Below are 27,949 nucleotides of genomic sequence, written 5' to 3'. Positions count from 1 at the left end.
ATTGCTGAGTCACTCTTTCTAGGGTTGTGGCACTATTTTGCTAACATGATGATCGACTAAGCAGTTATGGAATACTGGTATTGGTTATAACTATAAGCAAAAGTGGAGTGTATACAACATTGACACCAAATGGCTTTTTATATGTTAATAATGCAATGCATGTCTGTGTCTATATAGAATCCAATGTTCCTTCCTAAGAGCATATGGATTAAGATAGCAAGAGAAGCAGACACTTGCTCTATCCCAGACAGTGTGTGACGCGGAAGAGCTCTGAAGTCTTGCCTTTGAGCATGAATTCACAAGTATAAATGAACCAGTGCACTAGTAGCGCAACCAGTGAGTGCAAAGGAGGACATGAGAACTATGGCTGCACAGCTTTAATCCGTATTCAACGTACCTATAAGGCATCTGAGCCCCGGTGCCACTGCACCTGCTGCACCAATGGAAGCTATGCCCCTGTAGTGCATACACTGCTCTATAGCTGGGCAGCCACATTATTTAACACTGCATCAAGACTCAATAACAAATGGGTGATAAGCGGCCTTGATGAATAGCATATACCTTTGCGGCGTCTGCTATATCAAGTATGATGCAACTGCTTGCTGTGTTACAAATTCATTCATTGTGGGTGGGGGGGTGTTGCGGGCACGTGGAAGACTATTTGTGACATGCCAGTTGTTTTTGTATTGGTTGAAAATGCAAATAAATAAATCATTAATTGTGTTTGTATTTGTTATTTTGCTCTGATGTTTCTCACATGGCGCACAAATTGAAAACCAGAACAAACCAACTGACCTAAACGTATATAGAATAAGAAACTTTAAGCAGTATGATTTAGAGAAAAATTATTTTGGAAAACCTTTTATACATTTAATTGTATATAACTATGGAAAGTTTTAGCAGTGAAAAATAAATGCAAATTGCATATTTTATATAAAATTTTGGTGGGCAAGAAGAAGCATGGGGTGAGGGTAAAAATAAAGAAGCATAGGAATGAAAAATAAAGAAAATGCTTCTGTAATAAAAAAATTGAGGCTATTTAAATTGTTTATAAACAGTTTTATAAATATGTTCACCAAGAGTTTGTTTTGTATGCATGTTTTTACATAATGCAGTTGCAGCAAAGTATGCAGACAGACGAAGTCGGCTAGTAGGAAGATGGGTGGGTGGTGCTATATGTGAAGTGCATAATGTTCTCTCCGTAACAACAAAAATAACAACATATAGAGATATTCCTGGGATTGGCTCCCGTTGAATAAGATAATAATAAGTTATATCATTATTAATGAGTATATTTGTAATCAATAACCTTATGCATGGGGAAAGATTACAGAACATTTTCCTGGTTTTTATTTGCACATACTGCGCATTTAGTTTCACACATGAGGTCATTTGAGCCTCCCCGATATTGAGAAAAAGTTGTTCCAAAACACAGTGTTTACTGACTTTACCTTAGTGGTAATTGTGCTGAAAGCTATCTGTTGGACTAAACAAATAAGTTCCAATTGGGGCCTTCATGCGTTTTCTTGCTAAGGGCAAACACGAATACGCAGCAAATTATATGTACTCAAGCTTTCTAGCTTTCAGCACATTATGGTAACATGATTTATATACTGTAGTGTGCTGGCAAAGCAAATTTGGCTGCAATAGCATAATTAATTTTAAGAATATTTTTAATTAAATGTATTTTTTTTTTAAAAAGAATTTTATTGTTTTGTAGAACAGTGAAAACAGTAGGACATTGAAATGGACCTTGTATACATATCCCTAGAAAAAGCACCACCCCATTGCACATTCCCTCAACCAACCCAAGTTCCAATGCAGTTCGAAAGACTCTGGTTCCCCACCCCCTCACCGCCCCACAGGTCCCCTTAGCCATCCGAGTCAGAGGAATCCTCATCCGAAAGAGGCGGCGGCTCGCATATTTCACCCCTGTACTTGTTCCATGCCCCCCAGACCTTGTCCCACTTGCGGGGGCATCCCCGTCTAATGAATACAGAACGCTCTGCAAACATGGCTGCGTCCATTTCCTTGCGCCACGTGGACAGCAGCGGCACCTCCTCAGCGCCCCATTTTTGGGCTATATTTCTTTTGGCCGTGATGATGCCCAGCGTCACCCAACCCTGCGTCTGACGATTAAGGTCATTGGGCTCCCACACATTTACCAAGCAGCGTCTGGGTTCCGGCAGCAGCGATATCCCACACGCCTGTGACATTGTACGCAGCACTCGTTTCCAAAAGTCTTGAATGAGTGGGCAGTCCCAGATAGTGTGATAAAAGGTTCCCTCCTCCCCACAACCCCGCAAGCAGAAGGGATGTGGCGCCCTGCCCAGCCTGTGTAGTAAGCATCTGGTGTAGTAGGAGCGATGCAATATACGAAGTTGCACCAGTCGCAGCCTCGAGGGTATACCCGCCTCGCGCGGCGAGGCCAGTGCCTCACGCCACTCTGGGTCATCAAGATCGCCGAGCTCGTTAGCCCACCGCTCCCGCAGGGTCCCCATAGGGTCCGGTAGATTGTTGACCAGCTTGCGGTACGTGAAGGAAGTGGCCTTCTTTGGCATATATTCCGTCAGCAACCTGTCCTCCAGCGGGGACGTCTCCGGAACCTTCGCTCCAGGAGCCAGTTGTGTCATTAAGGCATGCCTCATCTGGAGGTATCGGAACCATTCCGAGGGGGCCAGCTCGTATTGCTGCTGCAAGCTCGCGAACCGGACAACCTCCCCCTTGTGCCACACATCGCCTATCGTTGATATTCCAATGGTATCCCAGGCGTCGAAGCCCTTGCTGTCTCTCAGACGTCCCAGCTTCTTGGCATCCCACAGAGGTGTTAGCTGAGTCAGGACTCCTCGCCATCCCAACTTGGCCTGAGCAGCATGCCAGATGGATATAGTCTGCCGCAAAGGGCCGATCATCCTCGAGGCCAGTCGGGTATCATACAGTGGGGACAGCATACCCCTCTCACCCAGCACGTCCCTATCCGCCTTGAATGCCGGGTCAGATTGAGGCGCGTGGAGCCACTGGTTAATCACCTTTAGTTGCGCCGCCCAGTAATAAAGCTGGATATCTGGGAGTGCAATTCCCCCATCATACCACCCGCAAACCAGCTTCGACTGCGCTATGCGCGCCGGCTTGTTGCCCCAGAGCAGGCTGGACACCTGTGCCGCTATCGCACGGAAGTAGGCCGGAGGCACCTGGAATGGGGTATTCTCCAGTACATAGAGAAACCTCGGCAGAGCCATCATCTTGAAGAGCGCCGCTCTTCCGATCAGGGTCAGGGGCAGCGCTCCCCAGTACTGCACGTCCCGCTTAAGGCGGTCTATCTGAGGGCTTAGATTGCGCTTGAAGAATTCCGTCTGATCCAGCGCGATGTGTATTCCCAGGTATTTGAAAGACCCCTCCGCCACCCGGAGTGGGCAACTCGGCGGTAGTCGTGGGAGTGGGCCCCTTAGTACCAGGAGGACCGACTTCGACCAGTTGATCGTGTACCCAGACGCCCGGCCAAAAATCTTGCAGATGTTCAATAGCGTCAAGATGGAACGCCTCGGGGAGGACAAATAGAGTAGTATGTCATCCGCGTAGAGGGAGACGCGGTCCTCCCAGTCGGCAGACCACCGGAGGCCCCGCATCATGGGCTCCCAGCGGATCCAAGCCGCCAACGGCTCAAGCACTAGGGCGAAAAGCAGAGGTGACAGAGGGCAGCCCTGTCTCGTGCCACGTGTCAATGGGAAGTCATCCGACATGTGTCCGTTGGCCGTGACATGGGCTAGAGGTTTAGTATAGAGGAGCTGGACCCAGGCACAAAATTTCGGTCCGAACCCCAGATGCTGGAGTACCGCGAAAAGAAAGGGCCACTCCACCATGTCGAACGCCATTCGTGCGTCAAGGGAGAGAATAACAGCCGGTTCCTGCAACCGCTCCACTCGGGCCAGCACCCCATGCAGCCGCCTCAGATTGTGAGACGTACTCCTGCCAGGCATAAAACCGGATTGATCCGGGTGTACAATGTCAGATAAGTGAGGTGTGAGCCGGGCGGCCAACACCTTCGCGAGGATTTTTGCCTCCGCGTTAATCAGTGAAATGGGACGGTATGAGGTGCATCGGTCCATCGGCTTACCCGGCTTCGGAATTACCACAATGGTGGCCGTCCGCTGGTCCTCAGGGAGTTCCCCCACCTCAAGGCTATGCGTGAACATATTCAGCAGGTGTGGCGTTAACGTCTCGGAGAGTCGCTGGTAAAGCTCGATTGGGATGCCGTTCGGTCCGAGCGCCTTACCAGGCTGCAGCGCGCCGATAGCCGCCTGGAGCTCCTCCACCGTGAGCTCAGCCTCGAGCGTCTCTCGAGCCTCAGGGGAGAGCTTGGGCATCTGCAGGTCTTTGACGTAAGTCAGTGCCATCTCCACCGTCATGGACGAGCTGGAGGAGTAGACTTCACGGAAGTGCTCCGCCAGAGTGCGCACTATTACTCGTGGGTCTGTTACTGTCAGTCCCTCATCAGTGCTCAGCTGCGCAATCCCCCTGGCGCCGTCATCGCGCCTGTCAAGCCACGCCAGTAACCTACCAGTTTTGTCCCCCACATCGTAAACTGTATGCCTCGAAGCCTCAAGGCGCTGCCGGACTCGCTCTGTGAGGTGCTCTTTGTATTTCGTCTGAGCCACATACAGGTCATGCGAGGTTGCACGGGAGGGAGCCGCGGCCTGGCGGGCCTCCGCCGCCCGGAGCTCGGTCTCAAGCGATTGTAGTTCAGCTACCTGTTCGCGCTTGTGTTCCGAAACGGCGGCCATCGCCCGGCCCCGCACCACCGTTTTGTACGCCTCCCAGAGAATCGCAGGGGAGTCGACCGAAGTTGCATTTTCTTGGAAGTAAAATTCCGTCGCTTGCACTATGGATTTACTGATCTTTGGCAGGCGAATGTAGCTAGGGCGTAGCGGATAAACGCGACGGCGCAGTAGGTGATAACTGGCGTATTGCAAGAGGACCGGGGAGTGATCAGAGATGCCTCTGGGTTGAATGTTTATACTGTCAACATTCTGGAGACAACCGGGGGAACCTAGAAAGTAGTCAATGCGGGTGAGACTGTCATGCACCCCGGAGTGATACGTGTAGTGCTGTGCCGTCGGATGATGCAGCCGCCATATGTCCGTTAATCCGATCGCCGTCGCGAAGCCCGCGAGGCGAGACACTCCCCCAATCTTTCCCCTGGGTGGAGACCGGTCAGTGAGGTCGTCCATCACCGCATTAAAGTCGCCACCCAATAATACCTCCCCCCCCCCCCCCGGTAGTGAGAGCAGGAATTCGCTGAGTGCTGGGAGCGCCGAAGCATGCAGTCCGGGTGGGATATAGACAGACACTATGTTGATGGGCCGGCCCTCCCATTGTACGTGCGCTGCGGCGAAACGCCCAGCCCCGTCCGTGTGTACACTAAGCACGATCAAGGGGGACCGACGCCGCAGCAGGATACCAACCCCCCGGGACCCAGAGGTGAATTCAGAGTGTGCCACCATCTTATACCCCCATCTGTCAAGCGCTTTAGTTGTGGAGCCAGTGAGGTAGGTCTCCTGGAGCAAGGCCACCGTCGGGGAACATCTTTTGAGACTATGCAGGACCAGGCCCCGCTTAATTTTATCTCCCAAGCCCCGTACATTCCATGTGAGTAAAGAGAGGGGTGGCGCCGGAGTCAGAGCGCCGGCAGGGAGGGGGTCACGCTGCATCTCAGACATTACGGTGGGTGGGCAAAGTGACGGAGCATGGTGCGGATAACGTGGCGTGATGCATGTGTCATGCAGTGAAAGTGCGATAAGTGTAGGTCAAAGGCCCGTGTCCTACAGAACCTCAACAGAAAAACAAAACTACAAAACATTCCCCACTCCCCCCCCCCCCCCCCCTCCCTGCCTCCCTGCCACACGGACTCAGAACTGCCCGCCACCCCAACTCAGCAGAGTGCTCCATTCCCAAAACCCCAACCAGTACTTGCGCTGTAAGGAGCGTGGGGTCCGAGGAAGACCAAGACATCCCCTGTCCCCAGGTCCCATCGTTCACACCCTCCGGCAATAGGACGTAGGTCAGTCCAGCATCGGTGGGCACCAGATATGAGTCTCCGGCTTCACGCCGCCGCTGCGGCATCAGCCGTTGGGTTCCCCCTCAGTCTCCTCTGCGCGCCGGTCGCGGCCCTCAGAGTCCTCCTCACTCCCCATGCGTCTCATCCTGCGGGCCGAGCGTCCACCACCCGCAGCCGGGCGCCAGCCCTCCAGCCAGTCGTGGGCCTCCTCCGGTGTGTTGAAAAATACAGTTTTGCCATCCGCCACTACACGGAGTCGCGCCGGGAAGAGCATAGCGTAGGGAAGTTCCCGGGCCCTCAGCTTCTTTTTGATCTCCAGGAAACTTCGGCGCTGAGCCGCCACCGCCGCCGTATAGTCCGGGAAGAAGGACACCGTCGAGTTCTGGAGACGGATGGGCGGCGCCACCCGCGCCGCCTGAAGAATGGCATCCCTGTCGCGGAAATTGAACAGGCGGGCCAAGACGGGCCGCGGGGGTGCACCCACTCGCGGTCGGCCGCCGGGCACCCTGTGGGCGCGTTCCACCGAGAAGAAGGTAGACAGGCCCCTGGGTTGCAACTTGGACTTGATCAAGTCTTCAATGTAGAGGTCCATGGCTGGGTGCCCTTCGCTTTCAGGGATCCCTGTAATGCGCACGTTGTTGCGGCGAGAACGCCCCTCTTGATCTTCCAGCCTGGCCGCCATGCGCTTGTTGTCCGTCTCCAGCTGGGACACCTTTTGTAGGAGATAACTCGAGTCTTTTGCCAGGGTCTCTGTCACCTGCTCAACATCCGCAACCCTGGCGGACATTTTCTGGAAGTCTGCTTGGAGAAGAGACACGTCCGTGGAGATTGACCCCACCGTCGTCTGTACTTGTGTCAAGGCAGCCATGATGTCTTCCAGCGTTACTTTAGGCGTCTCTTTGTCCGTCGCCATCTTCTCGGTGCGCCCGCCACGGTCGGGCGTCGCGGAGGAGTCCTTGGTATAGGCGAATTTATCAAGTTTGCCCTGTGAATTCCCTTTGAGCCCCTTCCCGCTCATGGTCGCAGCCGGCTGCCCTCTCCTTCCCGCTCGCCACTGACGAGCCGGTGAAATGGACCTTTTTGACTGGGCAACTTCCAACTCAGGCAGCACTACGGAGCGCCCAGGTCTCGGCGAAGTCCGGCATCAGGCGGGCGCACAGCCCTTATTTCCACCCTCCGATCACAGTAAATAGCAGGCGTCTCGGGGTATCGCACAGGTGCCAGGCAGCCGCGCCAGGCGTCGCGCTGCAGGCAGCCAGGGCGAGCAGCACCTCCTCTCCGCTACACTCGTTGAGCCTCACCGCCGGGGGCGGACCAGGATCACCGGGCCCGATTAGCACCTCTCCGCAGGGCCACTCGTTGCGGTATAGCACTGTCTTCACCCCTCCAGTCAGGCAACGGTTGGTCCGTGGCTGCAGACACCCCGCCTCCGCCTCAGAGACGGCCGCTCTCCGTCTTGGGCACCCCGGTCACTCAAGGCCCCGGCTTTCAGCGCCGATGCAGGCCGCAGCTCACCGGGTCCCGTTGGGTACGCTCTGGGCGTCCAGGCAACTCCGGATCGGATCAGTCAGGGCTGCGTCGTCTTCGCCTGTGATAGCAGGGCAGCCCGAGTCTTCACCAGCGCCCAGAGGCGCGCTGCAGGCAGCCAGGATGGGCAGCACCTCGGCTCCACTCCGCCAGCCCCTCCTCACAGCAGGGGCTGACCAGGGTCACTGTGCTCGATCGCGCCGCTTCCGCAGGGCCACCCTCCGCAATGTCGCTCAGGCCTCGCTCAGCCGCTCTGGCAACGATCCGCCCGGGGCCGCTAACACGCCGCCTCCGCCCCCGAGACAGCCGTGCTCCGACCAGGGCACCTCCGTCACTTGAGGCCCCGGCTTTCGGTACTGGTGTAGGCCGCGGATCTCCGGGCCTCGCTGTTCGCGCCCTGGGTGCCCGAGAAACTTCGGGGTCGGATCATGCGGCGCCGCTTCGGTTCCGCCGTCGGTACAAGGACCTTGGAGCCGGATCGCTGCACGGATGCTACACGGATGTCAGGGGAGTCGATCTCACCCTCGGAGCCCAACTAGGCTGCGGCCATCTTGCTCGGCTGCAAGCCACGCCCCCCAATTAAATGTATTTTTATTGTGAATTTTGATGAGAAAGATCAATGGCATAAGAGTAGATAACCTCCGAACACAGTCCTCAACTAGTGATTTTTGGGGTGGAAGAAATGAGTGAATGTTTATTGATCCACATATTTTTGAAATATAGACTCGTACTTCAAATATTCACTGGTTTGCAGTAACAGACTCAAAGCAGAGAGCTATAAATGTGTAGCTGTGTATGTGAACACGGTGCACCAATTGAAATGCAGAACGCAGGCAACGAAAATGCGAAGAGTACCTTTACCAAAGAAAACGTTAAAAAAAAAAATCAGCAAGCAATGCGATAAAAGAAAGGAATGAACGAAAAAAGAGAAACATGGTTTGCTGTCATCATCCTGTGCCAGCAGTAATGTATCCGACAGTAACTAATGACGGGTAAGGTCGCCTGGTTGTGCGGAGGAAAGGCTCTCGAGGGGGTGCAAAATAGCAAAATGCTGCCGCTAACAGATCTATTGAAAGTTAGTGTATAGCATGTGCCACCGGATGCATTCATCTGGCTATATTGCGCCCCGGCAACATGCATAAACAAACAAATGCAGCCGGCAATCATACCTAAAGGGGAGATATGCTAAGTTCAAAGCAGGCAGTGCAATGCGATAAAAGAAAGGAAAGAACGAAAAAAGAGAAACATGGTTTGCTGTCATCATCCTGTGCCAGCAGTAATGTATCCAACAGTAACTAATGACGGGTAAGGTCGCCTGGTTGTGCGGAGGAAAGGCTCTCGGGCGGGGGGGGGGGTGCAAAATAGCAAAATGCTGCCGCTAACAGATCTATTGAAAGTTAGTGTATAGCATGTGCCACCGGATGCATTCGTCTGGCTATAATGCGCCCCGGCAACATGCATAAACAAACAAATGCAGCCGGCAAGCATACCTAAAGGGGAGATATGCTAAGTTCAAAGCAGGCAGTGGAGAAGTAAACAAAAGCGGCCGGCAGCCACATGAAAGGGCACCAAACTGAAAGCGCTCATTTGACCTTCTCTGGAGTTTAGAATGTACTCACCATCTGAGAGGCAATCCAAAACAAGACAAGCCCGGCGGAGCGTGGCGCGCGAGCTTGGCGTGGGCGGAGGAGCGCATTCCAGGCGGGGGAGCGGACCCTTTGAAGTGCTCCCAAAAGGCGGATTGCATGGCGGCACGATGCGCGTGATTGTGCGCGTGCTAGCCATGCAATCCGCTTTTTGGGAGCACTTTTAAAACCCCACAATAGTCTCGCTTTGCGATCGCTTACGCGATAGCAAGGTCGAGACCTAAAATGGGGGTAGTTCCTCTGAAGGGATAAAGTAGACCCTATTTGACGTGGACGCCACTGAAAGCTCGAGTCAAGCTCGAGTCTGAAACCTGGCTCTAGCTCAGCTCAAGGTCCTGTTGGAACCTCAAGCCCATAATGAGCTGAGCTGAGCTTTCATGTGGCTTCTGCCTGCCTGCCTTCCTCTACCCAGGATGTGTTGTTAATCCAGTGCTGCCGACGTGGTTCAAGTCTTAACAGCCTCTGTTTCTGGGCAAATCATGTAATGCCCCCCTGCCAATAAATTAGGAATGTGACTTTGTGTAATGTAACTAACGCTCATATAAAGTGCTCCATACCTTCGGGTTGAGTTCCTACAATAAAGAAACTTAATTAAAGACAAATGAATATCCATTTCCTGGCTGATTGTACAAAGTGAAACAAAAAAAAAACTGGCTAAATCTCAACTTTCTGGCTTAAATTGTGTGAGTTTAGGGAAATACTTTATTGCACCAAAATTCTTTATTCTTCTTTATTCAGTATAAAAGCCCTTTCAGCTTTGTGAGTTTAGAATACCAATTGTACAGAAATCTATTGTGCTTGATTTAATAGACTGTAAAGTTGCTATTATAATCTGGGTCACGCACAGTGTTTACAAACAATTGTCTTGTCGCTTAGTGCACTAATGAGTCATGTTTCTAAACTATCGCTTTCAAAAAGTACTTCTCAGTGAGGTGCTGTAATGTGATTTATCAAAGCTTCACATGTTAAGGAAATACACTTTAGTGAATTTTGAAGCAGCTGTATCATATTTTACATGAAGTTTCTTGTGTGATTTACATAGCAAACATTTTCAGGGCTCTAAGATCTGATCAAGACCCTTGGCTCAGCTCTGGCTTGGCTCTTCCTGTAAATCTGTTGGCTTGCCCACCTCTAGTAGCGTTTATGGCCACATCAATACTTCTAGATAAAGATAAGTAAAATGCCATTAAGGTTAGGAATACATAAGGCTTCCTGACCACGGTATGATTTAGGTCCTAAATCTTACCGTGGTCAGGGAGCCTTATGTATTTGATGGCAATAATAATTCCTCCTCCCTGTATGTAACTCAATTTTATGGCAATTAATTCTTATATTTCTGAAGAAAGGCCCCTAGTATATATGCCCGTCTGAAAATTAAGCAGAAATATTAGGAAAAAGATAAAAGAAGCTGACCATTTTTACAGTTATAATTCAAACACATGGGAACTAATAAAGCTTCATAATTGATTCATAAAGGTGAGATTGGAACCTTAAATAAAGATGTCTGCACAGGTTTTAAATATATTATGAGCCTTTTGCAAAAGGCAAGTACTTGATAACTCTCAAATGAACACTTTCTTAGACCTCCTAGACATGTCCTAAAACTCTATCAAAGAATTTATGAACATTGTAAGAACTAATTCAATGTATATCCTCTCCTCTGTTGGGTAAAGGTACTGGCTGTGATTGGTTCACTAGTGATTTGTTAGCAAATTATAAAAGACCGAAACTGGCCCTTTCCTAGTTGCATTATAAAATAAAACAATAAATGTGAATACCTTCCCAGACTCATTTGCATCATCTCACACCGAATTACAGAATTAACAGATCCCAACGAGTGAGGGTTCACAAAAGCAGAATGAGAGTAGACCAATAAGGAACATCGTGCAGATAACGAAGAAGAAATAGAACCTTTTATTATTGAGTCTAGATACCAAATAGCTTTCGACAACGTAACAAGGCAGTATTTAAATTACATCATGAAAGAAATGAACATATTCTGCAGTTTCTTGGATTTGTTATACAAAAGCTCTTTCACATGATTCAATAGTGAATATTGTATTATTGTTTGAAAAGATGAATTTCACAATAGAACTAAGCATGGTTTCCCCATCTCTTTTATTGTTTAGCCAGCTTTAGAACTACAAACGATAGCAGTGCCAATCAGAAATATAAAAGGTTTTAATCCAGAATGCCAGGAATATCCATATCTGCTGTTAACCAATGTCATGCTCTTAATTGCATCCTCTCCCCTCCCTTCAATACCTCAAGTGTTTCATCTTGTATAACATATTTGGTCATTCTCCCGCAATAAAGTCAATGAGTTCAAATAAAATAGAAGGCCAATTTCTGGAATAATCAACAGGAAAACCTATAAAAGATGGCAATTTTATTGAGAAAACATATATCTCGCCTTCTTGGGCCTTATTTGCACAGCAGACACAAAAACACAACGAATGCTAACATTGAACAAGTATATGTCCTGCCACGCAGTTGCTTATTTATCTCGTGACACAGTGGCACAAAAGCACGGTACAATCCATGGCATCTGATGGTGCAAAATTATCATATGACTTATTGTAAACCCCAAACAATCATCGTACAATAGAACAGAAAAAGAATTAACCCGGCCAACGCGTTTTGGCTGAACACCTTCGACTATATATATCCCCATGCAATAAACAGAGTGCATGCACACGAGGGCTGATAGCTTCATCTCTCTTTAATGCGTGGGGCCTCCCACGACCCGGCAGTTTAAAAAGCACTTCAGAGACGCGTTTCGGCTGAGTTACCAGCCTTTCTCAATCTGAAAGGCGTCCTATTGATGCTGCTTTTGTGCTCGCAAGATCAGTAACATAGACAATGCACTCCGTAAATTCCCTGGGCAGAAAACAAATGAATGTGTGCATGTTACTTAATTTCAAGGCGTGCAGTAGCATAGTAGTCAATGAAATTTAAAAGGTGTCCAGTCAGCTTGAGATCTCAAAATTGGCATATTAACAAGACAAATTCCTGTAAATATTACTGTTGCCTGAAAACACTACTAGTTGTTTAAATAAATCTCATCTCCAAATGCTTCGCACCACTTAGAATTTTTTTATTTTTTTTTAAGTCAGTTCGGAATTAAATTCCAATTCCTTGCACCTTCGCTGCCGTCTAGGAAAAAAAGTCACAGTTGAGTCTTTCACTTTAAAACAAACTGTGTACATTACTGGTTGCATCAAACTGCTTTAGGTTGTGTTTATTCTGTCGGGTTCTAAGCTACATTATTCCCTAGTATTACCGCTCTGATTATTTTCCTTAGACTCCCGATGTTGTGGATTACTGTGCTCTTGTCTGCCTCTACCCTGTGGTTTGTGTGACACTATGTGGTTTGTGTAACACTATGTGGTTTGTGTGACACTATGTGGTTTGTGTGACACTATGTGGTTTGTGTGACACACTTGTGGGTAGGTGGCTACCTTCATCTTCTACTACTGTGCTGTTGTCGTCCGGCAACTACTGGATGTCGTTTTTTTGTATGCCACAGACTGTTTCCTCCAAACTGGAGGATCTTTGAGGGATGATCTCTAGCTTCATGTGTAACAGTTTGTAACAATCTTCAAAACCAGGAACATCGCCCTGAATGAACTTCCTACGCGTCCAGCATTTGAAAGCTGCATTAAATACTGTAAAATATATCCACCAAAGTGAAGGAGTGCCGTTAACTCCGAAACGCGTCGGACCTAGTGTTAACGAATAAACACACTTTGTATTTGAGGCCACGGCTCCATTGTTTGCTCTTTCACCCGTATTGAGGAGTTTGACACAGTGGTTCTGTTGTGGATATATATATATATATATATATATATATGTATATCTTAAACACAGATATCCACACACAAATGTTGAAATGTACCTCATATCACCATTGAATTCTTGTCTCCAAATGTCCTAAGACTGCAGAATGGTTATTTTCCTCGTCCTACTTTGGGTGGGAAGCCAGCTTGATTGGTCGTGGGAATTAATAAATATTCGATGTGCCCAACCTATAAAAAAGCCTGCTTTTCGTTAAAATGGCATTACATGAGCTGTAGTTATATGATACAGAGTTACATTTGTGCATGTTCATTAGAATGTATTTGGGCAAGTGTCACCACTAGGTGATCAGTATATTGTGGGTGTGGAACGCGCCTTTCACCAGCTGCCACACGGTCAAGCTGCTTAGGGCTCTTCAGAGTGGTATAGGTGGGTTCGAGTGGTATGGAATAGGAATATCAAATAACTTTATTGTGATAGCTTGTTTTAAAAAACAATTACTGCAGTGTGCAATGGAAATATTTCCCAAAATATAATAACACTCTCCTGTACAGTCCAGAAGATCTGTTGTTAGTCACACTCAAATTTTGTTACTTTCAAAGCATGTACGATACTTGATATTGACTGTGCTAAACAGGCCAAAACAAAGGTGACTGTTCAGCAACTTTTAGACGTGCCTGTCTTTTCAAGTGTTATTGGTGCTAACAATTATCAACAAACTGTGTCAGAATGGGCAATTAAAATGTGTGCACTTCTCACTGCATGAGTTTGACTGTATGTGTAGGTATACTGTTTGCATTCTCCAAGCCATTTATTACAGATTTGTTCTTCAAATCTGAGCAGGAGAAAGCAGAAATATATATGTACTATGGAACATTATGATATGAGCTGTGATGGTAATAAAACAGCTGAAGTAATCCATTTTTACCTAATTGCAGGTGAGGACAGTGGTGTTCGATAAAACTGGTACCATAACCCATGGTACTCCGGTTGTGATGCAAGTGAAGGTGCTGGTGGAAAAGAATAGGATGCCCACAAATAAGCTGCTGGCGATTGTGGGGACTGCGGAGAGTAACAGCGAGCATCCCCTCGGATCAGCAGTCACCAAGTATTGTAAGAAGGTAAATAGTACTAACTCCTTGGGATGTTTCAGCATCAGTAAGGTCAACACACGAGGGGATGGTTAGACCATAGTCGCACCTTAAGATAAAAGGATAGATTTGAATCCATCTTTCTAAATAATACTTAAGGTCTTGTGCACAAAGAGGAAACCTAGGTGAGAATGCTTAGGCTGCATTTCACCTGAATGTACTGTTTTTGGGGGAAAATCCCAGAATTCCATATGTTAAACCTTGTAGTCATATGCCATTTGTTGATTTCTAGGTCCCTAGCCTCCTAACCCTGTCAGGTTTTTAAAGTGGGGTTAGTAGAGGGTTTAAGTGCACTGTTTCAGAACATGCTTTTTTCTCCATGGGAGAAATGCCTTTTCTTGTAGAGAAGTCCCTTCTAAAGCACTGCTCCTTAAATATGGGACTGCTTCTTCACATCCTGGAAGTATATTAAGCAAGAGTACATTCGTTGAGACGTAGTTGAGATGAAATGGCTTGAAGTAACAGCATCACCAAGGCATATTGAAAATAAATTTGAAATGCTTAGTAGATAAATTGTACACTGCGAGATGTCCTAATGATCCGTATTGGTCAATTACAGCCTGACTACTACAGAATCATAGATCCTTTTGAAAAAAAGGTTAATATTTTGGGAGTGTACTCACAATCCGTCAATAACATTTGAGGCTTATTTTTCGGCCTCATCTTTGTCTACCCTTTTATGTCAACCACTGATTTCTCAAGGCTGTCATCGGTGTGGGCAGACACTTGTAAGGAAGACTCCTGAGGATTGTATTTGCTCGCTAAGGCCAGCTTCACGAAGCCCATGCTAAAACAGGGTTGTTACTTTACCTGGATTAGTGCAGCAGGTGCTGTGGCTTGACCCACCAGGGCTGAGGTTTGTGAGGGGCTCCTTACACCCCAATTATAAGATATATTTTACTTTCTGACTGGGAGCCAAGGGACGGGGCAATTATTCTTGCTTGCATTAGGGCCCATAGCTAGGACAGACATTCAAAATCTGCTCTGGTAGTAGTATTCAAAATGAATGAGGAGAATTCTCACAAGTATGGAATTCATTGAAATATACACCTATCGTACATTTTCCAGAATACTGAAACACAAAATATATGGTGGAGAAATAAATGTGTATTTACGTACGCATTCTGCCCTGGCTCCTAGTTTCGCAGTGCAGGCTGATGATGGTGTGGCTGGTTCCTGTGCATATCTGTAATTGCATGTGGGGCTACATGGTGGTGCATGTATATCTTAAAGAGCAGGGGTGAGAGGAATTATCCAAAATGATGCCTTCAATTAGGAGCTATTGCTTTGATGTTTTGGACATGGGTGGAGGATGCATGCTCAGCTTTCAATGATGTTTTCTGTTATTTTTTACTTTGAATAGACACTGAATGTGCAGACCCTTGGCTCATGCACAGAGTTTCAGGCAGTGTCTGGCTGCGGAATCAGTTGTAAAGTCAACAATATTGATGCACTACTCAACAGACCGAGCCCAGACATCGAGATCAAGAATGCCAGAAACGCAATCCTGATTCACATTGATGGCCCGACTGAGGAACTATATCCAAATTCCTTGATCATTGACCCCCAGATTCCAAGTAAGTGGGCACAACTTCTGACCGCGTTTAAAAAAAATAATACAAATTCTATGTTATTAGGAACCCCAAGCCGTGATCTTTTTAACAAATTGCTAAGCAGAAGAGTTAGGTATTTGTAACTTAACTCTTTCTCTCCAATATGAACCATAGCGGCTTCTTTCACCGTTTTCACCCTGCATGCCAAGTCCCTTGGTTTCCACTTAAATGCAATCTGCCCTTTAGAGGCCCAGTAAAAATAATATCAGATAACCCGGTACATCTCCAGCTTAATTAAATCATTTCTGCTTCTCAACGGTTTCACTTACCCGATCCGTGCCCTTCTCTTGTCCCACATTGATGCGGTTGTATATTGGTCATCAGTCTCCCATACACCACTCTGGCCTTTATTTGTGATGTCATGCATGCAGCCATCTTCCTGGTCACCAGTCAATTGAAATAATTTAGCCACTTCTCCAAGCTAAATTTCTCAGTTTACTTACTCAGTCGCAGCATCTCAAATTCTGATTCTACCATGTGATGTACAAAACTATACATCTCATAAAAAGACTACCTCAAAGACAAGCTCCCCATCAGGTAAGTTTGTAATGAAGGTAAATTAGTCCAGTAGCCGAGATGTAGAATAATGAAGAAGGTTTATTGATGTAGATCATATATGGTATTGAAGGTAGATGTAGATCATAAAGCGAGCCACACCAGGAGCAGCTTCCTTGCTTCTCAGCCCTTACTCTCAACTGACACTCCACAACCAGGCATCCCAACATGCCATCACCTCACCATGCACACTAACATTCCACAGCACATCCTCACCGGCTGAGCAGCAAGGGAAAGGAAGTAGGAAAGATGCATTGCACTGGAGACCAGATACCACACATCTTCCCTCTTTACAAATCAGCAACAGAGTGATAATGCCAGACATAAGCATGGCAATATCTTAAGTAACATAGAAGTGAACATGCTGCCAACAACGTAATGTAAACTAAGGCAGCACAAAGCAATTCATGGAAAGGCAATTAATGAATACATAAGATGAAATTCAAACAAAACACTATATTAAGGAAGGAGAAGACAAGTCAAAGATAAGTAAATAGTGACATAACACTTATAAGGAAGAAAAAGACAATTCAAAGATAAATGAATAGTGACATGACACACATCTTCCCCTTTTTCGAAGCAAAAACAGAACAAGAAAATGCAGGATACAAACCCTGGTTTCAATAAACGATACAAATTACATATTAATGGCTGAAGGAGAACAAAATGTTGCAAGGAAAACACTTAAATGAGGAATGAAAATGTGAGAATAAATCCTAATTCTCACCGTACGCGCAACAAAACAAACATAAACAGAAATACGAACACAGGACAAAGCATCCAGAGTACACCATTACACACCAGTTGGCCAGACAAGCATGTAGATGATAAACAGCGAACGCCAAAATGAAAAGTAAAAAACAACCAGGAAAGACAAAATGTACTCCGAACAAAGAAACCAAGCAGGAAACTCCTACACTACACAGCAAAAGGAAGGGTGAAAATGCACCCGTAAGGAGGAGAAACAACAACTGTAAAGCTCAAGGTACTCCTAACACAGGAAACCAAGACAGGAAACGCATACACGCACACATATAAAGAAGGGTAAAAAAGTACACCCGTTTGAAGTACCTGCAATAGTGAAACTTGAGGAGAACCTCAAATGCCAGACAATCCACACACAAAATTTGTTTGCGCAAAGGTAGAATAGAACCTGACCGAAATTAATAAAAATCACAGCAAAAGATCCCAAGCATAGGAACTTTGTAAACCAAATTCTGTAGAGTAAAATCTCATGTATATGTAGGTGACGAATCCACACATAAAATTGCAGAGGAGGAAGGTCACATAGCTAGAAAGCTATAAACGAATACCTCAACAAGAGGAAATTTCCTAAGGAAACTTGTAAGTAAAGTACTGTAAAAGTAAGAATCATGCAGGGAAAACGCTGGTGACGAGTCAGGTGTAAAGTCACATAGCCAAAAGCTATTATAAAGCATACCTAAAACAGGAAAAATTCCCTTAATTAAACTTAGAACAAAGTACAGTTACGTAAATATCATGCAAGTAAAAGTAGGTGACGTGGAAAGTCAAATTGCCAAAAGACTATCATCAATATTACCTCAAAGAGAAGAATTCCCAAACGGAACTTTGAAAATAAATTACTGAAAATTAAATTATCATGCAGATGGTGGTAAATCCACGCAATCAGGTTTGCTCAAAGGTGGAAACTCACACAAAGCATCAGCACTGTAAAAATAATAAGCGGTGATAGTGCAGTCAACCCAGAAAATAAACACATAGTGCATCACCAAGAAATAAGTGAAAAGAACAAAGAAACATGTTTGAAAATCATGGCATAGCCAAACAGTAATTATAGGATAAATACAAGAAAGTTTTTAAAGATCCGGTGAGCGACTCCTTACCCGAAGTCCCACAGAAGTCCCACGTACATTAGAGAAATTCAAAGAGTCTGAACACAGAGAAAGCAGCGCCCAAAAGTGTTGCAGACCGGAAAAAAATCAAAGTACACCAGGAGGATCCGTCTTGACTTTTTTTTTTATTAAAGGTAACAGCAAAGCGTTCCAGATGTGGTAAAAATGTAACATGTAAACCCCAAAGTTACCTTTCCGACGTTGAAGATTAAAAAACTTTATTGGAAGCTTGACAGAAAACATTTTGAAGCATAAGATCACCAGTAAGCAGCAATGAGAGGCTCCAGAGTGACGTAGGTGCTACCAACCTCAAAATGGCGGCGCGCACTTTCACGGGGAGCCAAGTGGCTCTAGGCGTGAGCGTGCACCAAGCATTGCTGCGCAGTTGTGAAGTAACAAAGGGGAGTGAAACGTCACTCCTGAGGATTCCTGGAGCATCGAAGATCAGCAGGACATCCGAGTGAGGCCCAAAATGAAGGTAGTTGGCCACGCGCTGATAGTTATTCAAACCTCAGGGACAGCGGTTAAACTGCCAAGATGCATGGCAAACAGAAAACGCTAGAAGTAGAAATTGCAAAAACTGGAAAATGGTCACAACTACCTGCCAATGCATTGTCAGAAGTTCCTGCTACAACACAAAAGTATAGGATCACCAGTTGAAGTCCAGCTCGCCTCAATTTAGCCCCAACAAGGTTTATTAATGCAGTTCTTAGGTGGTCTGTAGTAGATGGTAACAGACATAAGCGAGCCCTACCAGGAGCAGCTTCCTTGCTGCTCAGCCCATACTCTCAACTGACACTCCACAATCAGACATCCCAACAACGGTCTCCAAGCAACAGGCAACACTACCTCCACAAAGCTAGAAATGCTGAGAACCCAAAAAGAAGAAAACAACATTGTCTGGCTATGCACCGATGTTCTGGAATTATCTACTTTCACATCTCAGATTTCCTCCCGCTGCAATGCTATAAGAAGGAATGGAGAGCACCCTTCACCAAAACCTATTTTAATTGGTGTATTGCTTAAATTATGTAAACATCCTTGTGTGTTTCCTGTAACCCTCCATGCCTTGCTTGGCTTTCCCGGTTCTTCATAAAGTGCTGCTCTGCGGTTAATAGCATGGTTCTTGCAATACGAGTTCCCTCAAAAATACTCAAATATAGTGATTGAACTGGGCGGCCTCAAACTAAAAACAATTGAAAGCAGGCAGAACAGTTACTTTTGTAAAATATTATCTATTCAGTTTGTGGTAATAAGCCAAACATATGACTTCTCTTTGAACTTAAATGTATTTGTATAGCATTTTTCAATACTTGCATGGTATTTAGCACTTTCAGAATCTGGGCTACTGATCAGTGCCAAAACTATGCATTACAGAAGGACACGAATAGGGCAATTGGTCTTTACTAGAGTCTGTCTAATATTGAGGAAAGTTGATTAAGAACAAAGATATCCAATTCAATTCCAAAAATTCTTTATTTCGGTCATATAGACCATAAAAGATGCAATAAAAAGAATACAGACAATAAAACATTAATAAAATACATTTGAATAAAAACAACTGTCCCAGCAAGGAATAAGTTAAAATCGCGTTTAGAAGGTTCTTTAAAAAGTTCAAGGGGCTTCAGACAATTTTTTCCTTCTGATCAACCATATAGCCATAAGAAATTTGGAAACAGCAAACACAATGTGGTCCAGGGTGCAAGTTTTCAAGATCCTATATGCTTGTGCATACTCTCTGAACCCCAGGTTCTTACAGAGTGGCGCTATCCAATATTTCCTAGGCCTTTGGTATGCAGGACACACAAACAAGATATGGGGGTCATCTTCCACGTAGTTGTTACAACAGGGGCATATTTTGTCGCCCCCATTAGTCCACTTCGAGGTATATGAATTAATAGGTAGTGTGCTATACCTCCATTGAACATACAATTTCCTTGCCAGGATAGGAAAGATAAAATCCATAAAAGGTTCAAAAGCATATGAATTTTTGGATTCTAAAAATTTCAGGGTTAGGGTACCACTATTTTGAGCAGCCGTCAAGTGTGCGAGGGACCTGTCCTTATAAATTAGAGCCAAAGCCTTGCGCGAGATTGCGCGGCAACCTCGTGCAGGGTCCTCCCACAGATGACGAAGATTAAGGGCAGACAGTTCGTTTTCCACAAAGGTGAGCCAGGGTATTTTGCCACTTGAATTTAAGCTCATGACATGGGTAAGGTCCTCCCTATAGTGATAAAGTTCGTCCGTAGACCAGAGCCTGTGCCAGAATTTCACTGGCTTTGACACAAGCTCCTCTGCAATAGGGGGGAGGCCCATGTCCATTCTCAGAGGCTGGAGTGGCGTGGCACTTGGAAGGGCTAAAAGGCGCCTCAAAAAACTGTTTTCCACTATTGATAAGCCCTTCACCGTTTTATGTCCCCATAGCTCACTGCCATACATGGCCGCAGCCTTGGCCTGGGTCTTATAGGTTTCAAGGGCCGGGCTTATGGGCTTGAAAGAAGAAGTATTGGCCACTTTCAGGATTGCACCCGAGAGTTGGGATAATTTGGCCTTGGAACGTACTATCTGCCGATCCCATGCCAGGTTTTCCTGCAGTGTGACCCCCAGATATATGAAGGTAGACACCCTCTCAAGGCTCTCGGTCCCCAGGGTAGGATTGGGCCTAGTTTTAGTTGGTGGGTTAAAGATCATAAACTTGGTCTTTTCTGTATTCACCTCCAATCCATGCTCACTGCAGAATAGACCAAACCCATCCAGGATCCTCTGAATCCCCATTGGAGATTTTGAGAGGAGGAGGGTGTCATCGGCAAACATGATTGCCGGAACCCTCCTACCTGCCAAATAGGGGGCGTCATTATCCTTAACATTTTCCAGGTGTGATATGACATTGTTAATGAATAGACAAAACAGGGTCGGTGCCAGGACACAACCCTGCCTCACACCTCGGCGCACAGGGAACCTGGATGAAAGTCTGCCATCCCTCCCACACCTGACTTGCGCATAGTTGTTCTCGTGCAGGCGGGCCAGGATGTTAAGTAGCTGGGAGGGAATTCCTAGCTTTTCCAATACCTCCCAGAGTTTCCTGCGCGGGACTAGGTCAAAGGCTGACCTCAGATCCACAAAGACCATGTACAGTCTCCCGCCCTCAATCCTCACCGTCTTCCAGTAGAGGAGAACTAGGCGGAAGATCTGGTCCATGGTCGATGTGTTTCTCCTGAAGCCAGCCTGAAGGGGACTCAAGATGTCATTTTCCTCCACCCAGTCTAATAGATGATTCAAGATAAGGCGCGCAAAAAGCTTTTGGGGAACATCTATCAGGCTGATAGGCCTATAGTTTGCAGGGCTCAAAGGGGACCCTTTCTTGTAGATCGGAACTATTTCAGCCCCTAACCAGGAGGAAGGGATCGCCATACCTCCCAAAATGGCATTAAAAAGGACAAGAAAGTACGGGGCCCAAATATCCGGGTGATATCTAAACAAATCACCTGGTAGCTTGTCCAGCCCCGGTGCCTTCCCCAGAGCTAAGCCCTCCAGTGCCAGCTTCACCTCCCCCAGAGAAAATTCCAGGGCAATCTCTTGCAGGCAGGGGGACTCTAACACCATCCCCTCCGGCCAGAGAGTGGAATCTTGGTATAATAACCCAAAATGAGCCTCCCAAACAGAGGGGGCAATGTTGGGTTCTACTGCAGACAGCAGATCCCCTGTTCCATTGTTTACCAGAGCCCAAAATTTTCTATAATCTTTGGATTTCAGGGCTCCGGTCAGGTCATGCCAGTGGTTCCAATCCCACTCAGCCCTTGCATTGGCCAGTGCAACCTTATACCCCCTCCTAAGGGCAGCTATCTTCACCTTATCACTACCCTCTTTGATTGCAGAAAGAAGCTCAGACTTAGTTTTCCTGCAAGTGGAAGTATACCAAGTCGGAGCACGAGTCTTTTTCCTTCTAGTAGGCACGGCCGGATTGAAAACATCTGCAAGGTCCTTTACTAAGGCCAGATGAATACCAGAGAGTCTCTCATTGTAATCTGAGGGTCTAGATTGGCTGATAAGGGCATCCACCTCCTGGAACCTGGGGAGTGCTATGTCATAGAGGTTTTTTAATGCTTCTTCTTTCTCAAGTAGTTTCCCCCATTTCACTCGGCGCCTGCTTGTAGTGAGTAATATATCTCCCTGGTCGGCTAGAAAACCGGTAGTTGGCGTCCCTAAGACAGGGGCTGGGTGCTGGATCATCAGGGAAAGGGCATTGTGGTCACTATCTAACCTCGAGATCACTCTAAAATCAATAACTTTGGGCCAGAGGGAAATATCTATAAAAATGTAGTCCAGCCTTGACTCATGGTCCTTTTTATTAAAAGTACAGACCGAAGGGGTGTCAGAAGGAGTGCGCCCATTGCACGCCCTCAAGGCGAAATTCAAGGTGAGAGAGGTAAGTTGTACTGCCAACGGGGACCAAGCTTTAGGGTGAGGTGATGAAGAGGGAGGAACTCCCCAATGGTCATCTTCGGCACTAGAAACACCCTCCATTAGGCCCTCCAGGGGTTCAAAGTGGCAGTTAAAATCTCCTCCCATCACTATTTTCAAGTCCCCCGTCAATTGCCCTAAAAAGGATGAGAGGTCAGCTAGGGTGGGGGATTCTTTACCCACAGCGACTGGTCGAGAGTATACATTGACAATAGCCCACGTACTTTTGTCAGGCCATCTGAGGAGCACACACTGAATGTCCGGTGAAAGTGTGTCCATACCAACTGCCTGACACCCAATATGGCTTGCTACCCAGATTGCCAAACCTCCCGAAGGTCTCCCTCTCCCATTCGATTTTGCTGAGATTTCGAAGATGTCGTATCCCCTCCTGGCCAGTGGTGCCCTGGCCCAAGTCTCTTGAAAAAGGAGTAGATCACACTTACTAACCAAAGTTTCCCACTCCGGGGTATCCACCTTGTTAGAGATGCCAGCTACATTCCAGGACAGGATAGTCATACCAAGACCTTGGGGTTTGGGACCACCCTCACTTGGTGCAGACGGGATGTCATACAAAGATATCACAAACGGTCAGGTACAACATTTAATAAAATATTTCACAAATCCTAGCTTGCTACTCAACGTAGGAAGCCTTGTTGAAAACCCTGCGTAAACGTCTTGCTCCGAAACTTCACGCAAAACCTACTTGCTTGAGCATTACTACCAGTCATGAAAATCAGTGCGTTCTTGCTACCTCTTTATGTCGACTGCTCCACTTCTAGATTTTCAGACAGCGAAGGCATTGGGACTACACGCAGACCGTGGTTCTGCATCGAAATATTCCTGCACTTTCCATAAGTGCTGGAGTTTTCTTTTATGTAGCACATATTACTGGATGCCTCATAAGAATTAGTCCTAGGGATATACAATCCCCTTCGCATCGATTCACTGTGAGAGCATGGCAGATCTTTTGATGTGCTGGAAAGGATTTGGAATCTTGGTGGACAGTGTACCGAAGAGAAAGCAGCCTGAGGAACCAGATACCCTTGACAGGTGTATTGAAGGCCTTGTTCGTTTGCCCTGGTGAAAGTTCTTTAAGATACCAAAATAGTGTTAATAAGCGGGAAATCACTCCTCACCAATGATGAATAAGAAACTAAAGCTACATCACGCTTCCAAAGTTCAGCTTTTGCAGACACCATCAAACATTTGATGTGTCCATATATGGTGTTTCCCCACAATTTAATGGGATCATTTAAATAAATGTTTCCCTCTGGATTATTGCTTTTGTGCTCCAGGGTCACTCCATCTATTTTTAGCTTCCTTTTTACCTCGTACAAAAGGGGTTCAATTTTGGACTTAAGGGATCCTTTTGGAATGCAGCTTCGAACATATCCATATGGTTTGTACCCTTCAGTAATTGCACACTTTAGCCAAATATGATGCATTGGGGCTACCCCAAGGAAGTTATTATAGCTGCCGTGTTTAAAGGACCATGTCTGAGACATTCACATATCATTTGTGCCTGCTGATATGAGTTTGGACTAACGGGGACAGGGGAGGAATTACTATAGTAGGGCAGGGAGGATGCAGAGAGGAATCCCACCTACATCAATCTTCTTTACCACTCACACTTCCTCTCCCACATAGGCAAAGCAGTCAGAGTCCATGAATCTGTTCAGAATGAAAACTCTGAAAATTGTGATAGAAACACTATCTTATACCTTTACATAATATAAATAAACTGTACTAATTGCTGCCACCACTCCAGAGTTACTGCCTAGGGCCCCTTTCATAACATGTTAGCAAACCCTAAGCATGCATTATTCACATCCCGAGCACCAAGAGGTAACCTCACGCAGTCATCAACCTGGGAGAAAATATGTAATGCGGTCACTAACTAACCAGACCCATCATTGACACAGGCAGGTGTCAGGAATCGGGTACTTCTGAAGTGTATTTGATTGTTTACCCTTGAAGATAATCTCCTATCCCTACACGTAAATGAAGTGGTTAATATATCACTTTTCCTTGCAAACTAGTGTAATCGGTTAGCATTTCATTATATTTGTTTGGAAGGTTATTGAAGGATGTCTTTGTTATGTGAGAGTGAGACCTGAGAGGAGTTGGCCTCACGGCTAGGGCGCTCCTCGACCTCGAATCTGGGGAACTGGGTTTGAGTCTCGATAATGACGCTGAACATCCTGTGATTCTGGGCAAATCACTTAATCTCCCTGTGCCTTACAAAAACGAATGTGTGTCCTAATGTAACTAACTGGTGATATGTAAAGTGCTCTGATACCCGATTCGGGTCAAGTTCGCGCTATATAAGACTCTACACCCAAAAAAAAAGACCTGAAGTTAGAAACGTCCTGTTCCTCCTCCATATAACTGGCTGAACTAGTTTCAGTTGCATTATACTGCATTTGTGTTTTTATTTGGTATGCTACATGTGAGGAGCAAGGGCTTGCTGTAACACCTCAGCATTCGCCTGTGTAAAACCGGTAGATGTTTTCAAGGATTTAATGAGTAAAAGTTTTACAATTTTGAACAGCCAAGGTCTGTCTGGGGGAGGCTGGCAGAAACTAGGTTAGATCCTCCAGCAAGCATGCTCTTGATCAGAGGCAACTAACAGAGGTCGTTACTGCATAAAATGTGGTTTGCCTGTGCTGCTTGCCATGCATAGCTCTGTTTTGGGGGACGAGGGAGTCCTAAGGAAGAGTGAGTTTGAGTTGTGTGTGTCTGGTAGGCTCCTGCATGCAAACACAAACAGGAACAATGACAAGCGATGATGGAGAGCGCCCAGTGGCAACATTGGTGCAGACCTGGACATGAGGAAGGCAGTAAATCAATGCCTATTAATGGGTAGTTGATGCCACAGACCTGCCTTAGAAGGCCCTTTCAATCCGCTCTTGAATCTAGGCCGAAGAATGGTAGAGCCCTGCCTGGATTCAGGGTGTGGATGGAGTTGATTTTGGCCACGTGTCCAGGTGTAAACAATTGAAAAGTATGAAGCCAGTGTACCCTGAAGGGTGTAAATTGAACTTTTTCTGCTACCCTTGTTGGTTTTCCTTATTTCGAGGTTGTGAACTCTGATGTGATGTCCCAAAAGGTAGAGAAAGGAACCTGTTTCAATTTGTGTTAAGTAGATGATGCAGACACGGCCTCTTGGATTTTAAAACCTAAAACTGACAGCAGCGCAATCAATAGGGCAAAGGAATAATATTAATCTCTTCCTTCATTGAGCAGACTGAACCTGCACAATCGACATTTTATAGGAAATTATCAGAGCGCCAAAATGATTCGGTTATACGGAAACCCATTACTATATGCTCAGACACGCCTAGCACCTCTCAAAACACACCTAAATGTCTACAAAATGAGAAAAGAGGTGCTTGGATTTGCATTCGGTCTTTGTTCCTAGGGGCAAATAGACTATTGCATCCATTGCGGAAATATTTGATAGACCCGGTGGTCTTAGGTTTGAATTCCAATACGTTCTTGTTTTCGTTCTAAAGTCAGCAGCATTAATACTATTTAGTTGGTTATCTCTCAGTAGAGCCAAGACCCCCCCTGAGCGTGATTTGAGCTCTGTAAATACATCTCTCCAGTCTCTACCCTAACTCAAAGACTGAGGATAATACTACCATCAATCCAGCTGTTAACATTGACATAAATAGTGTAAATAAAAAAAAGAAATCTCACCGCAGGCACATACGGGAAGAAGGAAAGGCGTAAGGTCTATTGGCAGACCCTCTGTAAATAGGCTTTCGTTGTAGTTTGGGGTTACTGCTTGTATACTTTAGGGTTTGAGCGACTTTTAAATGTATGACCTGATTTAGAATTTTGTAAAGGAAAAGTCCTTCAAAGTCGAATCGCGATTTTACAAAGAATGATAGAGAAGCTTGGCGAACAGTTTCATTTTTACAATTCACCATTCAGACCCTAGAAGCTGGTAAATTGGAGTGATATTGTGACTAAAACACCAAAGTAGTCTTTATGTATACTGAATAACTAGTGATAATTCCTTTATCTTCATTTAGTTTGATGCTTTATTTATCCCCTTTTGGGGAATCGCTTCCTCATTCCCACTCAGGCTTGAACTGATCGATCATCTTCTAGCCAAACTTTCTATTTAGTTAAAATATTATGAAACAAAATTGGTGGCATAGTTCTTCAGACGCAGCCCATCCAATCAGAAATCAGGCCCTGCGTAGGAAAAAGATTGCCATTTTGAAGGTTTGCTGCAGCCTCCGAGTTACGGTTGAGGATGATAAATTAGGCATACTGGATCTGTTATTTGTTTGTATCCAGTTTTACGCCATCAGAGTTTTTTGAAGGCCCAACACTTTTGTGTTTTGGGACTGGAAAGTTTGCATCACTTTAGTTAGTAACTTTTCATGCTCCTCCTTCTTCGTGCTTGTTTTGTCTGCTTGCATGCATCTTTGAAACTTTCCCCTACATTTCTTTTTTATGTATTAGAATATCTCTTATGCTTTCCTTAACCTGGGCATTAGACCTCTTCTTTTTACTCTGAATTACCTTTGGCATTTAAGGTCTCAACTTCAGAGAAAGCTAGATAAAAGATCAATTTTCTTTAGAAAATTTCTATTTTGAAGTGTGTACATGACAATTTGAAGGGGTGCTTGCCATGAAAGTCCCACCGCGAGTAATCCTCTTCATGAGCATTTGTGTTGTTGATGTGCCCAATACTTGCTTTCTTGAACTTTGCTAAAAACGCCATTTGCTCCACCCCTGCGCTTAGACATTGACTAGTGCCAGGACCCTTCCAAAGCAGCATAGAACACGTTTGGGGCAAGGAAGTGGAAACATTCTGCAGAGGACCATTGTTCATGTTATAGATTACTTATTAGCCGAAGGATGCAACTGGTTCAGAATGTGTGGTTGGGCAAGGATTGTGGTATTGTTTGCAAAGCCACACACTCCTTTACCCCATTAATTTATGGATACACTTGAGAGGTCAGTTGAAAGAGTAGGATTGCTTGGCGCAAGACCATTTAATTCTCTAGTATTAACCAACCTGTTTACCTGTGAAATGACTGAAAGTTCCTCCAACAAGAAGTAAACTCTTTCTCTGAAATATCACGAGAGAGAGAGAAAACACAAAATGTTGCTCTATTGTAATTCAAAAACATTTTTCAAAAGCTGTTTGTAGTATTTTCAGACAGTTGTTTTTAGTATGTGCTATACCTGCCATAGTTTGAGATGGACCTCGCCACACAATACTATTTGATTTTGCAACATTTGTCGG

General features: G+C 45.8%; 1 protein-coding gene across 10 annotated transcripts in view; it reads left to right on the top strand.

The window, feature by feature from the left end:
- ATP7A (ATPase copper transporting alpha) overlaps window positions 1–27,949 on the top strand; it is a 481,542-nt gene that overhangs the window by 359,199 nt on the left and 94,394 nt on the right. For all 10 annotated transcript variants that reach the window (XM_085608229.1, XM_085608231.1, XM_085608228.1 and 7 more), the window contains 2 exons: window positions 13,965–14,147; window positions 15,541–15,754. In XM_085608229.1, the coding sequence (XP_085464355.1) occupies window positions 13,965–14,147; window positions 15,541–15,754 (397 nt within the window). The remainder of the gene's footprint in view (window positions 1–13,964; window positions 14,148–15,540; window positions 15,755–27,949) is intronic.

This window comes from Triturus cristatus, chromosome 5_2 (genome assembly GCF_964204655.1).
Source record: "Triturus cristatus chromosome 5_2, aTriCri1.1, whole genome shotgun sequence".
NCBI classification, from domain to species: Eukaryota; Metazoa; Chordata; class Amphibia; order Caudata; family Salamandridae; genus Triturus; species Triturus cristatus.
This window is presented reverse-complemented; position numbering and strand designations above follow the sequence as displayed.